Here is a 16,665-nt window from a genome sequence, read left to right on the forward strand (position 1 = left end):
GGTACATTTCCTATTGCGAAACAGATATTCTAGATTTGCAGGAGGGCAAAGTTGTATATGTGTCCCGTCCATGAGGGAAGTTGGCAATTCTGTAGAATTCCAACTTGGTGCTGTTAATTTCTGCCTCATTCCTGGGTAGGTATATGTATCTGGACATGTGTGTGAGTAGGGCATCTAGGAAACATCTGAAGAACCGTGAGAGTGCACTTTGGGATACCCCACCTGCCACTGCAATCACCCCCTGATAGCTACCCGAGGCCAGGAGGTGCAGTGAGCATAGCACTTGCACATGTGTGGGGATGGCGCTGCCGCGCACAGTCTGGTGTTGAAGCTGCGGATTGAGTAGATCAATTAATTCTAATATTGCTGCACTGCTGAGTCTGTATTTGTCATATATCTCCTCCTCAGTTTGTTGGAAAAGTGTCTGCCTGGTTCTGTGTATCCTCTCCTGTCTCTGGCTCCTCCTCCTCCTCCTCCTCTGCTGGGCAGCGTAGACTCTCCTCATCCTTGCTAGCACATATATTTCAGCCATTTTGAGTAACCCAGATGCCTTCTGGGTCTCCTTTTATACTTTGGTTCTGGTTACCACCTGCTCTGACTTAGTGGTAATTTGGGTGTGCAAAATGGGCTTTTTGAGACTAGTCTCAATTTGCGAGTGGATTTTTCATAAGGTTTGCGACTCGCAAATTACGAATTCCTATTTGCGGGTCGCAAAATTTGCGAGTCGGTAATGGCTCGCATCGCAATTTGCACTACGGAAATGGGATTTTTGCATCCCATTTCCGATTTTGCGAGGTCACAAATTGCGATATGGGCCACTTGCAACTCGCAAAATTTTGCTACATTTGGCCCTTACAGGGAGAAAGCACAGTCACTGGGGCCCTGGTTAGCAGGACCCCAGTGAAGACAGTCAAAGAACACGGACAGCAGGCAAAAAGTGGGGGTGACCATGCAAAAAAGAGTGACTTTCATACACAAGGCTTGGGAGGGGTAGCCTCCCCAAGCCACCGGTTTGTTTTGAAGGGCACATTTGGTGCCCTCCCTGCATAAACCGGCTTGCACCAGTCCAGGGACCACCAGTCCCTGCCCTAGCAGGGAACTGGACAAAGAAAAGGGGACTGACTACTCCCCTGCCCATCACCACCCCAGGGGTGGTGCCAAGAGCTCCTCCAGGTGGCCACTTGAGTCTTCCATCTTCAAACCAAGATGTGCAGAGGCTGCTGGGAGCATCTGAGTGGCCAGGTCAGGCAGGTGATGTCACAGACCCCTTCTGATAGATGGTCACCTTGCTAGGTGACCAAACCCCTTTTTAGGGCTATTTAGGGACTCCCTTGTGGGTGGGTCCTCAAATTCTACGAGCAAGATTCCACCAGGACTCCTCTGCATCGTTTACTTTGACTTCTGGCCACTGGAACCACAAATGGACTCTTCAGGAACCGACAAGAATGCATCTCCGACAAGATTTCGCGTTGCAACGTTGTTTCTACAGCTCCTTCCAGGAACTGCAACATTTCCCCAGCTTTGCATTCTCTGAGGCCGACGAGACTTCAGTCTGCACCTAGAAGCAAGAAGAAACCTCTCTTGGAGGGAAGGAGTCACTCCCCTGCATCTGCAGGCACCTACAGCAATGTGATGTCTGGCTGCGTGGACCTACCCTCCTCTAGAACTGCGTGGATCCTGCATCACAGGTGGTGGTCTGGAGTGGTCCCCTTGGTCCTCTCTGCCAGCTGTCCAACTTGGGAGACGGTGAGCTCTTGCCTTTCCTTGCAGGACAGTACCCCTGTGTACCGCAACTCCTGCAGCTACCAAGGCTTGTTGTCTCCTGCTACAAGGGATCTTCAGGCTCCGAATAGCCCCAGCACTTCTTGCTGCTCCAGCAACGTGGAACTCCTCTACAGGTGTGCTGACTGGACCTCACTGTGACTCACTGTGCCTGCTGCCAGTGGGTTGCCTGTGGGGCTGCGACTGCTTCTGTTGACTCTCCCGATTGCCGAGGGTCACCCCGGACTCCCCTCCAAAGGTCGAGTCCCCTGGGCTTTGCTGGCCCTCCTCAGCCTTGCAACACTTCTTTTGCTCCTCCTGCATTTGCCAAGGGTTGTTTGTGGTTATCCTACACCACTGACCATCTGAAGTTCAACAAATGACGTGCGCCACCACCTGCATTGCTCCAATGACTCCTCTTCAACTTCTAGGCTCCACAGCTTGTCTCCTTCTTCCCCCGTCGACCTGGTTCTTCATTCACAGAAGGGTGGGTAGTAGCTCCTGCTTCCACTGGACACTCCATTGTGGTCTGAACTCTTCCCCCTTATGTTGCAGATCATTTTCTTTCAGAATCCACTGTTGGTTTCTTCTTGACTGGTCCTGTTCTTGCACAGTCCTTTTTCTAAGTCCTCCTGTTAGTCCTTGGGAAGACCAGGTAGGGGGGTCACTCAGGTACTCACTTCTTGGGGTTCCTAGTTCTTCCAGCTCCCCTCTAACAACTTCACATCCTTGAGTGGGCGACTGTAGCTCAAGTTCCATTTTATCAATATATGGTTTGGCCCTCCCCTAGAACCCTTACTATTTTCACTACATATTGCCAATGCTTGTTGTGTCTTTGCTACTTTCTGATTGCTATTGTATATATATTTAGTGTGTACATACCTCCAGTTGGGGGGACTGCCTATAACTAATCTAGTGTTGTGTTACAATAATAAAGTACCTATATTTTTGCAACACTGTGGTTCTTTATTGTGTGATAAGTTGCTGTGTGACTATAGAGGTATTGCATAAGCTCCGTATGTCTACTAGATAAGTATTGGCTGATCATCCACAGCTAACGCTAGAGAGCCCTAGCTTTCTAGACACTGCCTACACTTCACTAATAGGAGTTGCTTGGACCTGGTATAAGGTGTGAACACCGTAGTTGTCCACCACCAGGCCAACTTCCTACAACAACTGCCAGAAAGACATCACTGCAAGAGAGTCAGCCTGAAGACCCAAGCTGCTGTACCAGTACACCTATCTGAAACAATCAAATCTGCCTTACCAATCACCCCCACGAACGTTGCCTGAGTGAGGTTGCTGGCAAGGCCCTGCAGGAATAGCTAATGCCATGAGGGCGGGAGCCCCAACCCCATCCATCACAAACATAAAACTGCTGCAAAACCTAGCAGGTAAATCTCGGGGCTTAGCCTGCTCTGAGAAGAGTTTAAATGGGTGCATACTGAACTGCTGTGCACAATTAGAGCCTGATTAGGAGTTAAGGCATTATTTATCCCCTGTTAAATAACAATACCACAGGACACGTTACTTATTGGGTGTGATAAATATCATATGTTATGAGTATAACATGCAGATTTTGGAATTTAAATCACCCAAATCTATATGACAACGCAAATACTGCAAGTTTTCCCTGATAAATTTTGGCAGGTTTAACCTGCTACAATTTAACAAAGGTTGAGTTGTTTAAAGGATCTGATCATTATTGGATGTGTTAAGTACCTTTAAACTCGTAATTCCAACCCATGTGTAAACAGAAGTTTACGCATTGTGTCAGAAAATTACAAGGAACTCATAATCAGACACTAAGGGCCTGATTTCGACTTCGTGGGAGGGGGTTACACCGTCCCAAATGTGACAGATATCCCACCCGCGGTATTATGAGTTCCATAGGATATAATGAACTTGTTATTCAGCGGGTGGGATATCCGTCACATTTGGGAAGGAGTAATCCCCTCTGACAAAGTCGTAATCAGACCCGAATACTTTTTGCCCCAGGGGGATAAAGATGGAATTGCACATTTGATCTGTGAGAATATTTGACTTATCTGCACTTGTGCCTAAGCCTGTAGTGTGCTGGAAATTACAGATACAAGATCTTGATCATATCGGGACAAAGGGTGAATACCATGAAGATAATAGGAAGAAGGGAGTGTAGCATTCCACTGTTTAACACACCTTAGTTTGGAAAACTATGTGTTGTTTCCATTGAAATCTGTAGTATTTAGTTGTTGCATGATTACACATACTTTCTTTTTAAGCACAGGGCTTGACATTGACCTTACATTATTTTGTCTGTTGGCTGACTGTTGAGTTATGAGCTTTTGCCCCAAACTACCTGCCTGAGAAACCTATTACTGCTTGTCCTCACTACAGGGAATCTAGTGCAGAAAGAGTTTTACTTGGCCTGGTTTGTAGAGCTACAGAACGATTTACCCTGTTGACAAAAGTCCATAACTACTATGGTTGAAGCCAAGTAATCCCTATTAGCACTGTGCACTCAGCACCACACCCCACATATTGTATGACTACTGAGTAGTCAGAAAAGCACTCCTCTAATCCAAAGGAGTATATTCACTTAATAAGACTCAAATGAGAAGTTGATTCATGTGTTGAACAAAATAAATTTAATTACCAAATCAAAAAGATCCCTATGCTGTAAAACGTGCATGCTGTCGGAAATCTAAAAGGTGTTATTAGGAACCGAACTTAACTTTAGCCCAGACCGAAGGCAATCAAATGATAATTGTTATGAGCCACATGTCCAGAACAAAACATGGGTCAGCTAAACTATCGTCTCTGTACTCAAGGCAGGGTGAGGAGGCTAAACTGTATAACATGCTTTTAAGACAAGAAAAATAAGGTATTCTTTTGGTAGTGTAACTTATTTAGTTCAAAATATAAGTAAATCAACTTCTCACGTAACTCTGCAAGGATTTTACTTTATATTTATGAGAAATCAACTTCCTCGAGGGAAGGCGCTGCACTATAATGCAGAGCTACATCACAGTAGGTACAACAAATCTGATGAAAAAAGACACTTAGAAGAAGAGCGGCCTTTTTCATCTACAGGGAGTGCAGAATTATTAGGCAAATGAGTATTTTGACCACATCATCCTCTTTATGCATGTTGTCTTACTCCAAGCTGTATAGGCTCGAAAGCCTACTACCAATTAAGCATATTAGGTGATGTGCATCTCTGTAATGAGAAGGGGTGTGGTCTAATGACATCAACACCCTATATCAGGTGTGCATAATTATTAGGCAACTTCCTTTCCTTTGGCAAAATGGGTCAAAAGAAGGACTTGACAGGCTCCGAAAAGTCAAAAATAGTGAGATATCTTGCAGAGCGATGCAGCACTCTTAAAATTGCAAAGCTTCTGAAGCGTGATCATCGAACAATCAAGCGTTTCATTCAAAATAGTCAACAGGGTCGCAAGAAGCGTGTGGAAAAACCAAGGCGCAAAATAACTGCCCATGAACTGAGAAAAGTCAAGCGTGCAGCTGCCACGATGCCACTTGCCACCAGTTTGGCCATATTTCAGAGCTGCAACATCACTGGAGTGCCCAAAAGCACAAGGTGTGCAATACTCAGAGACATGGCCAAGGTAAGAAAGGCTGAAAGACGACCACCACTGAACAAGACACACAAGCTGAAACGTCAAGACTGGGCCAAGAAATATCTCAAGACTGATTTTTCTAAGGTTTTATGGACTGATGAAATGAGAGTGAGTCTTGATGGGCCAGATGGATGGGCCCGTGGCTGGATTGGTAAAGGGCAGAGAGCTCCAGTCCGACTCAGACGCCAGCAAGGTGGAGGTGGAGTACTGGTTTGGGCTGGTATCATCAAAGATGAGCTTGTGGGGCCTTTTCGGGTTGAGGATGGAGTCAAGCTCAACTCCCAGTCCTACTGCCAGTTCCTGGAAGACACCTTCTTCAAGCAGTGGTACAGGAAGAAGTCTGCATCCTTCAAGAAAAACATGATTTTCATGCAGGACAATGCTCCATCACACGCGTCCAAGTACTCCACAGCGTGGCTGGCAAGAAAGGGTATAAAAGAAGGAAATCTAATGACATGGCCTCCTTGTTCACCTGATCTGAACCCCATTGAGAACCTGTGGTCCATCATCAAATGTGAGATTTACAAGGAGGGAAAACAGTACACCTCTCTGAACAGTGTCTGGGAGGCTGTGGTTGCTGCTGCACGCAATGTTGATGGTGAACAGATCAAAACACTGACAGAATCCATGGATGGCAGGCTTTTGAGTGTCCTTGCAAAGAAAGGTGGCTATATTGGTCACTGATTTGTTTTTGTTTTGTTTTAGAATGTCAGAAATGTATATTTGTGAATGTTGAGATGTTATATTGGTTTCACTGGTAATAATAAATAATTGAAATGGGTATATATATTTTTTTTGTTAAGTTGCCTAATAATTATGCACAGTAATAGTCACCTGCACACACAGATATCCCCCTAACATAGCTAAAACTAAAAACAAACTAAAAACTACTTCCAAAAATATTCAGCTTTGATATTAATGAGTTTTTTGGGTTCATTGAGAACATGGTTGTTGTTCAATAATAAAATTAATCCTCAAAAATACAACTTGCCTAATAATTCTGCACTCCCTGTAACCTCCCATGAAAAGAAAAAACATCAGAACATCTGTAAGAACTACACCAAATCTTTTGAAATTCAGAAAGATTATGCACCATATGTACCAAAGCATTTTCCCATTGACACAGAATGGGTAAAACCCTTTGATACATCTGGCCCTATGTAAACTAAACACTTCACCACAGGACACACAGCCCACGAGTATTCTTCCTACTTGCAAACTAATGTGAATGGTATTCCCGGACTCTGGCTATTGTGCAGTATCCCCTTGCTCTCCAGATATGTTCAAATAAAACAAAGCCGGTAAACGGCTACGCAGTGCCCATTTAAATAGATTTGTGGCTAAATGCACATGTTGGGTGCAGAACTATCCTGGGCAGCGACGAGCAGGCTCAACCTGCCGTCTTACTGAATGAGAAAAGGTGTAGTCCTTATTAATAAACAGTTACATTTGTGTCGAGCTATCAATGTGCAACAGTTACTGTGTCGACCATATGAAAGACAAAAAAAACGTTAATAAAGTTGTTGCAGGTTTTGTGGGGGTGAAGTATGTAGAAGCCTTTCCATTTTGAGTGTTGCATTTAATAGCTAAATGGAATGAATAAATACTTGTTGCACTACTCTGGTTGCAAAGTATCAGTACATGAACACCTTCCCAGCCCCATTCCTTGTCTGTATAGAAAAAGTTTTAGCTTTTTTCTTGAGGCGAAAGCAAAACAACATACCCAACAGACGAGTTAAAATGAAGTACACAACCCACAATAAGACTAAGTACGTGTTTTCCAGTTAGAAAATAATCTGGTGTGCAATATTAGTGGAGGAGAAGAGAATACTCTATTTAAAGCAATGTTTTGAGAAGAGAACGCCAGGTGAAAAACAATGTTTCACATATATAATCTCATAACTATAAGAACAATTCTGGAATGCAACGTTTATAGGGGATGTCAAAAACAACCGAAGACGCAGCTGCAAAAAAAACACACAAATAAAGAAAACTCCCAAAAAAATCGTACAAAATGCCTTCTTTCCCGTGAGGAAACCTCGGTTGCATATCACATCGTCTGCAGGTTCAGAGAACGAAGAGCGCACATTCATTAACCAAAGGAACAGCGGCTGTGCGCCCCTCACCGAGCACCTCTTCTCCTGTCAGGGATTAGTATTTAACCGCGCCGGGGGGCGCGCGAGGGGTCAGTCAGAGCGCGAGGCCAACAAGCGGTGGGGGCGAGGGGTCCCGACCGCGGTCGAGGTGACGGTTTCTAACAAGGGGGGCGGCGTGAGACAGATTTGAAAAAAAAAAAGTGCGTGTCTAAACCTGGCTTCTGATCTAGGCGCGCGCTCCTCGAGTTGTCCCTCTCCGCAGAGCACAGGGGTCCCTTGAAACCGTCTGCCCAACGGTCACCCCGCGCGCCTGCCCTGGAACGTTCAGTCGCTTAGGCGCGTTCGTCGCGGCTTACCTGGCGTAGTCGCCTCGGCTGCGGCTTCCTCGTCCGGGTAGTCCGCGGGCGCCGGCGGCAGCGGGGAGTAGAGCTCCTCCGGGCTGTTGGGTCGCGTCACCTCAGCCTCTCGCTCCTCGTCTTCCTCGTCGTCCTCCCGATCATCGTCTTCTTCCTCCTCTTCCTCGGCTTCTTCTTCTTCTTCCCCCTCTTCGGACACCGCCATCTCCTCCTCTTCGTCGTCCTCGTCCCTCAGGGGGGAAGACATCCCCAAGGCGCCGGTCCCCCACCCCCCTGGCTGCCTTCTCTCTCCCTTTTCCCCTTTCGCCGACCTTACTTGTAAATACGTGTAAACAACACCTCTCTACACTGCAAAAATCAACGCTATATAGAAATAAAGTCTCAAACTGACTGGAATTCAATAATCTGTCTCCTCACATCAAAACAACTCTTATTTAAATTCCAGAAAGGGGGCGCTTCTGAATATTTTTTTACAGACTGAAACAAAGATGGCCGCCCTTAAATTATATTTAAACAACCCCCCCTCCGTAAAGGAAAAAAAAAAAAAAAAACTTTTGACAAAATGGCTGGCTTAATATTTCTAGCCCCCACCCTTCAAAAACAATCCGAAATTCAATCAGACGAATCCGTTTCCTTTTCTTCTTGTTACTGAATGGCCAGGATTAACTTGCAGCAATCATGCTATCACCTCTTTTCATCTGGTTATTGCACAGATTAAATATTGTATGTATGTAAATGCATATATTTTTTTCTCAGGAGTGGGGGTAGTCGGAGGAATGATTTCTGCATAAAACAAAGATGGCTGCTGTAAATTATTTTTCCACCCCCGAACCCCCACCTGAAAGGTCTATAAAGAATAATGGAGGGGGTGTGGGGGAATAATCAGTAGTCATGTTTAGTATGACATCAGCATACATTGTTAAAGGTTAACTAGTTACATACTAGTGTTTACTAGTACACCGAAGAAGGGAGAAACCAGTCTTTTTTTAATACGATAAATACTCAGAAGAAGGGAGTGGTTCATTTTGCTGCAGGCACAGAATAATGTGCATGCTAGGCCTTTGCTTTTTAACTACAATTAATACATTTGCAAACACTTAATAGTCTTTCCAACTAACTGCGTTCTGTTCAACAAAACAAAGCATTGCTTCTGGTAGTTGAAATTTCATTTTTTAAAGAATCTGCTTATTTATTTTTTTGACTGAACAATAAACCTGAAAAGACAAAGGTGGTTAAAAAAATAAAACTAACGTTTTTTGTTATATATTTTCTGTCACAGATGGTATGGCTTTAATTTAATGTTTGGAAGGGTTGAATATAATTTTATCCCTTAAAAGGCATGTGTGTATTGAGAAATTGATATGCCCTTCCATTTTCTTTTTTTTAAGTTATAAAACTGTTTCACAATGCCATAATTTTCTTAGCAGCAGAAGGCTTGAAACAATTCACAGTGCACCTGTGTGGCAAACACCACCTCATTACAAGCATGGAGGGATATTTTGGCACAAAAGTACCACGAAAAATACCATTACAAAATAGTTTGAGTCAGTGTTTCGAGAACTTTTGGAATCCAGCTCTAAAGAGTACCTGTAATTCAAGTGTTGAACATAGGCACTTCACTATGTCCTTCCTTGAACTCCACTCATACCGTACATAGGGGCCTATTCACAAATACATTTTGGAGTAGTGAAGTACTGTTCCAAAAAGTGAAAACACAACATGGTATACAAGCTGGGGTATGTTCAAAAGTGGACTGAGTCAACATCCGTGTACTTTTTGTGTTTTTGATAGTCTTACTCAAAAGTTCCTAAACACACTATTGGGACTGATCCTTATAGCACACCGCTCCTCACAAAGATAGCCGGTCCAGTGTTTGAGGAAGGAGGATGGCATTGATTTGCAGATAAGGGACAAAGTGAGAGGGATAAGAGACATATCTCCGGTGAAAGAGTGATGAGGGTGCAGAACAGAGCACAGCCGAGTGCGGTGGTGATGCTGCTTAAATTATTGAATTCAGTTACAGCCCTCAAGACAAAATTAGAACTACAAAGAAAACCGTAGCTGCACCATCGTTATTAAACAATGGAGCCAAACTGCTTCATGATGTCAAAGTAGTATTTACATGAAGGAAATTAATAAGGGACCATGACTCAAAATGGTCGCTTTGCAATCCATCCACATCATAAGATTACTCCTTTAGCAAAGCAAGAATAGATGATGTGTTCCAATGCTTCATGCAATGCAGTCTATCTCATAAACAGTATCACTCATATGGCATCACTCAAGTAGTGGTAAAGTGCCAGTATGTCAAAAAAGTAAATAGTGAGTTTTGGGACTGTTGAGGCTCAGGGCCTGATTTAGTTTGGTGGATGGGATAATCCATCACAAATGTGACGTATATCGCAAGTGCATTATATTAAATTACACTTTTTATATGGCAGACAGGATATCTGTCACATTTGTGACGGAGTACCCCATCTGCTAAGCTCTAAAGTAGGCTCTCGTGCATGCTTGGCGCACACAGTAGACAGACCAATTCAGGGCTGAAATTTCTAGAGTCCAAACAACATCTGGGTGGTGTTAACTTAGATGTGAAACTACTACCCCATAGTAAAAAGCATCTCATGCAGCGTTGGAGCCTAAATGATAAACATGGCAGGACAAAGACATGACTTGTAGTGAACGCCACTTCAGACAATTCTGTTGGGACTGCATACAACTCTACGCAACACATTTCATTAGGATGGCCTAGCAGGAATTCAGGCAAACCATTTTTTAAACATACATAACATCCAACATGTCTTTTCAGGTACCTATAGGATGGTACTATGTACATCTGTCAACACCATTTCTGCCTGTTTTTCACGTGCAAAACCACATTCTAGATTACCAAAAATGTCATGCACTTCTGTATGGTCCTAGTTAGATGGGAGTTATCTTATCCTATATTTTGAATAGATACATTATATGGAAGACAGGACAACAGCTCAAAAAAGCATCACAGGGTCAAAATTGATATTGTGCAGTAACTGATCAACATTGTTTTAAAGTACTCTATGGTACAGGTAGACCTGAAGGATGCATTAACAAAATTGGTTAACTCACCATAACAGGTGCTCTTCAGTGGTTTTGAGATTTTGGATCATAACCTTACTTTCTGATTAATACTTTCAGCAGATTTCTCATGTTATGAATATCTCCAAGTGCTAGGCTGGACCTGACATACTTTCCTAAAACAATAACTCTTCAGTGCTAATGGGTTTTGTCTCAGGGTTCAAGTCATGGCCCTACCCATCCAGGAAGCCGCAACACATGCTTGAATATGGCACTGCCTGACTCACTGGTGTCAGTTATGGTTTTTCTACACCTTACAAAAATGTGGCTCCAGAGCCCTTCCTTAGTGTTTATCAAATTTATTTACGTTTTAAACCACGTTTTATCAGCAGAGTCGGTCAAATGTTGCCTAAATTTTAGTGTTCACTCCTCATTTACAATGTTGCAAGAAGATAACTCTGTCAGGTCATCACGTCTGCAGTTGCTTTCTGGGGTATGCCCATGCATCCATAAGCCATCAAAAGGAGGGGAAGACATTTTTTTTTCTAGTAGAGTCCATAATGACACTCATCTCCTCACTTATGTAAGTCTCCTCACAGAGAACGATCATCCAAAGTGTTCTTTTGCAAAAGACAAAACATATTTAATCAATCAAAAGCAGAAGTCCTCTTTTTTTAGGTCGCAGCCTACCCAACAGCACAGGTGTCTGGGTTGTTATAGACATCGTGGGAACTTTCAGGAAGTTGACTTAGGAATGCATCCTGCCCGTTGATTAACATTGGCTTTGTGGTTTGAAACTCACATTTTTCTGGCTTTCTCTTTGATGGCTTTATTTGCTTTAAGCTATACAGGCTGTTTGTCCCTCCTGTTGTCTAAACCGTGTTTACTGTATCCTTCCAAGAACTCCTCTTATGTAAACAGGCCTTTAAATCTCTTTTTTATCTTGTCACATTTCTTCTGGATTCAAAGGTCAGGGTCAATTGTCAGTAGGGCGCTTGTTTACTTTCCTTTCTCTGACTTCAAAATGAGAACATTTATGTTACAATCTTGCTGGATACTTAGGGTATGAAGGAGTTTTTTTCTAGCACACAACAACATTGAAATTAACTTTGTAAGTATTTCAGAATATATCAGAAATAGTAACACAAATGAAGCACTCTTTTCTGAAGTGTGTTTAAAACAAATACATTTATATGATCAAAACAAATCATTACACTAGGTGATTTCCACATATTTTCGTTTGTGCACTGAAACGCTTTATTGGTAAAACTGTATGTCTGTGCAACTGTAATGGACATGTCAATTGAAAATGTACTGTCTATAATGACAGTACACTACGTTACAATGCATACTCTGTGCACTGACCTCTGCATCACTCAACTCTATGCAACTCCATTCTGCAGGACTCTGTCACTCTACGCTACTGCAGTCTGTGCCTCTGCACTCCGTGGCCCTCTACTCTGCGCCACTCTAATCTATGCCACTGCATTCTACAAGGCTGCATTCTGTGCAGCTGAATTCAATGCCACTGCCCTCTACGCCACCATACTCTGCAGCAATCTAACCCAATGCACTCTAACCAGTCCACTACTCTATGCCACTCTACATGACTCCATATCTTGGCAATCCAATACACAACATTCTCCGCCACTCCACTCTACAACACTCTACTCCACTCTTTGGCATTCCACTCTACGACACTTCATGCAACTCTCCTCTAAGCCACTAACTTTCAGCCTTGCTGAACAGGAGCCATGCTACTGTAAAACATGGCTAAAATACATTGGCAAACACAATAGCTCTTGCATAGGCGAGTCCTATTGGCTTTGTCAATACTTGTCTTGAGGAGCTGTCCTGCTACTGGAAATGTTCAACCAGACTGAGAGTCATCTTTTCCATTATCTTCCTTCAGCTGACACCTATTCTTAAAAATAAAGTGACACTAGCATTTCTGGCCTCGTTTACAGATCGTTACTTGAGTGTATCCAAAGCATTGGTCTTCTGTATCTCATATTCATGTTTAAGCTCCATAAAGCTCTTCACCTGATCCTTCCAGAATTTATCTCATAGTTTGAAATGACCTGCCCTTTTCCATATCCATTTGTCTCCGGTGTAAAATCTGTATTATCTAATAATGAGATGAAAAGTGATGGGTAGGATGTCATTTCGGCCCTTTAATTTACTGCATCCCAGGGTCTTATGAGCATAGATATCACTGGGGATCTATACAAAGAACATCCATAATATCATGTGTACACAGCACCAAGTCACACTATGCTCTCACAGATTTGACAGCAAGAGTTTATGCCTGCAGAAACTGTGTACGAGAAAAGTATTTGTGTGTTGTAAATCTGGCTAAAACACTGATGTGTTATACCTCTTAAGCACTCCTCAGCTGTTGCAAGAAACGTGCTTCACACTCACGCAAAAAAACACCAATGACTCAGGAAAACCAGAACTTTCCTTAAGATGGCCATTTTAGAACCATGCCTAAAAGAGCACACCAGTTGACCACGTCTTGCTTTGCAAGTTTCCTGTCTTGCAGCAGCAGCTATCAGCAACAGCTACTACACCTACCTATGAGTATCCGGAGAATCCAGTTTCTGGTTCTTCTTCAACGTCTTAGGCCTCCACAGTCTGGATTGGAAACTGCAGCACATCCACCAGGATTTTCAGCAATTTAGAAAAATAAAGAAAAAGACAAGAAAATCACGAGTACAAAGGTGAACAAGAGGGACAATATTTGCTACAGTTCAGAGACACAAGCCAAGGAAGAAATTGAGCAGTTAATTCCATCCTGTGTGAAAACCCCGGTTTATGCACAGATTGGATTTGTGAGTTGTTAGGTATTTCACCCATCCGATAAGTATTGGATGTTAATGGTTTCTCTAGTGCTTGGCCTCCACTTTGACTCCATACATAATGATTCTCCTCATGGTCATGCATAACCCCCAGCTGTCTTGTGCAACTCTGCTACTGTTTTCCTGCTGCTCAATCTGCATCCATTTCTTTTTATCCTTGCAGGGTTAGGGGACCCTCCTTTACCATTTGCCAAGCGAGGACCTCCACTTGCACAGCGGACTGTCCCCATGCTTCTCAATTTTCAGGAAGCTGTCAACTTTCCACCTCTTCCATTTTTGTCCCTGTTAAATCCTTCATTTCTAGCAGCAATAGTTTTATTTAGAAATTGGCAAATTATGCAGGTCCAGTGCATATCATCTAGTTATTCCAATAACTATAAAGTTGCCTACATATGACTCTGAAGGAACTATTGTTTTTACTTTAGCATTAAAAGTACTTAATTTCCCATGGATTTTGGGTTGCCGTATTTTTATTGTACATTTTTATTGTCACAGCATTGGACATACCTCCTAGATGCCCCCAATTTTCCAAACAGTCTCGATTTAACAACTTTTCTCTCTGTGCCTCTTTGCATTAAAACATGCTTCCCCGGGGCCTAGAGGTGCTGCTTTCTCCCATCATGTCCCTAGAAAAGACTCCACCTGGACCTTATGGTACTACCACAAACTTTCTGTGACTGTGACAGCCCACTCTTACAGATGAACTCCTAGTCTACATTAGCGGTATTTATACATGTATTTACCGCTTCTAAACAGAATATACTGTCAGTTTGTTTAACTGGCTACTTGTCGTGCACTCTCAATTACTAATCACTTGGCACCAGGATGGAGGAAACGCAGACTCAACCCAGACTGAAAATTATCCTCTACCCAGCAGCATGACTCATCAAGGGACTACAAAAATATGATTGTGTGACCCTTCACAGAATTTCAGTAGATCACTCTGCCCCCTTGCACTGCCTTCACAATATGTTGCATAACTTTCAATGTGGTAAACTCCAGCCTACCACCGAGCCTGACAAGCAGGAACAAGCACTCCAAAAGCCTATGCCAGTGGTTCCCAACCTTCTGTGGACCCCCACTTTAACATTAATGGAACCCAGGGACCCCTACTGAATCATCATGGTAATCCGGGGAACCCCTCCTAAGTCATTACTGGAAGCTGGGGACCTAATTTGTCAATATTTGTTAATATTTTTTAATTTTCCAGGCTCTCGCGGACCCCCTAAGCAGGCTTCGCGGACCACAGGTTGGGAACCACTGGCCTATGCAATACGCACTGCAGCAATACTACAAGGCTTAATCAGTGCAATAATCTGAAGGAAGGCTGACTAGCCTACACCCATGACCTGGAAGTCCATCCAGATATAGATCTGAGGAACCTTCTACTTTTGCCACTTCTGGAAGAATCTAAAGATACATCTCACGTTGTGTGCAAATAAACAGACCTCCTGCACCCAGGCCTAGAATCCTTAGTTTAAGAGACACCTTGCCTCCAGTAAGTTACTGTAAGGAAATGCCTCCTTGGCATGGTTACCCCCTGAAGTTTTGCTTCCGTAATTGGCACAGCCCTGGCACTCAGATAAGTCCCTTGTAACTGGTATCCCTGATACCAAGGGCCCTAATGCCAGGGAAGGTCTCTAAGGGCTGCAGCATGTCTTATGCCACCCTGGGGACCATCACTCAGCACATGCACACTGCCTCACAGCTTGTGTGTGCTGGTGGGGAGAAAATGACTAAGTCAACCTAGCCCTCCCCTCAGAGTGCTATGCCAACCTCACACTGCCTGTGGCATAGATAAGTCACCCATCTAGCAAGCCTTACAGCCCTAAGGCAGGGTGCACTATACCACAGGTGAGGGCATATGTGCATGAGCACTATGCCCCTACAGTGTCTAAGCAAAACCTTAGACATTGTAAGTGCAAGGTAGCCTATAAGAGTATATGGTCTGGGAGTTTGTCAAACACGAACTCAACAGTTCCATATGGCTACACTGAAATCATGGAAGTTTGGTATCAAACTTCTCAGCACAATAAATGCACACTGATGCCAGTGTGTAATTTATTGTAACATGCACCCAGAGGGCATCTTAGAGCTGCCCCCTGAATACCAACCCGACTTCTAGTGTGGGGCTGACCAGTTTCTGCCAGCCTGCCACCACAAGACGAGTTGCTGGCCACATAGGGAGAGTGCCTTTGTCACTGTGTGGCCAGGAACAAAGCCTGCACTGGGTGGAGGTGCTTCACACCTCCCCCTGCAGGAACTATAACACTTGGCGGTAAGCCTCAAAGGCTCACCCCCTTTGTTACAGCGTCCCAGGGCATCCCAGCTAGTGGAGATGCCCACCCCTCCGGCCACTGCCCCCACTTTTGGCAGCAAGGCTGGAGGAGATAATTAGGAAAACAAGGAGTCACCGACCAGTCAGGACAGCCCCTAAGGTGCCCTGAGCTGAGGTGACCCCTGCCTTTAGAAATCCTCCATCTTAGTTTTGGAGGATTCCCCCATTAGGATTAGGGATGTGCCCCCCTCCCCACAGGGAGGAGGCACAAAGAGGGTGTATCCACCCTCCAGGACAATAGCCATTGGCTACTGCCCTCCCCGACCTAAACACTCCCCTAAATCTAGTATTTAGGGGCACCCCAGAACCCAGGAAATCAGATTCCTGCAACCTGTACTACAAAGGACTACTGACCTACAAGCCTGCAGAGATGACGACAACTGCTTTGGCCCCAGCCCTACCAGCCTGTCTCCAGAGTCAAAAACCTGCAACTAGCGACACATCCAACAGGGACCAGCAACCTATGAAGCCTCAGAGGACTGCCCTGACCCCCCGGACCAAGAAACTCCCGTGAGCAGCGGCTCTGCTCAACAACAGCTACAACTTTGCAACAAAGAAGCAACTTTCAAAGAACTCACT

At 44.0% G+C, this 16,665-nt stretch overlaps 1 protein-coding gene across 10 annotated transcripts in view; it reads right to left on the bottom strand.

Annotated features, from left to right (window-relative positions):
- CHD3 (chromodomain helicase DNA binding protein 3) overlaps positions 1–8,338 on the bottom strand; it is a 1,503,198-nt gene extending 1,494,860 nt beyond the window's left edge. For 9 of the 10 annotated variants that reach the window (XM_069218665.1, XM_069218664.1, XM_069218660.1 and 6 more), the window contains exon 1: positions 7,834–8,312. In XM_069218665.1, coding sequence (XP_069074766.1) covers positions 7,834–8,080 — 247 coding nt within the window. In that variant the 5' untranslated portion in view covers positions 8,081–8,312. Of the gene's footprint in view, positions 1–7,833 lie in introns of all 10 variants that reach the window. The other variant, XM_069218663.1, reaches the window with a different exon arrangement.
- Between the last annotated feature and the right edge of the window lie 8,327 nt (positions 8,339–16,665).

The sequence above is a fragment of the Pleurodeles waltl genome, chromosome 12 (genome assembly GCF_031143425.1).
Source record: "Pleurodeles waltl isolate 20211129_DDA chromosome 12, aPleWal1.hap1.20221129, whole genome shotgun sequence".
Lineage (NCBI taxonomy): Eukaryota > Metazoa > Chordata > Amphibia > Caudata > Salamandridae > Pleurodeles > Pleurodeles waltl.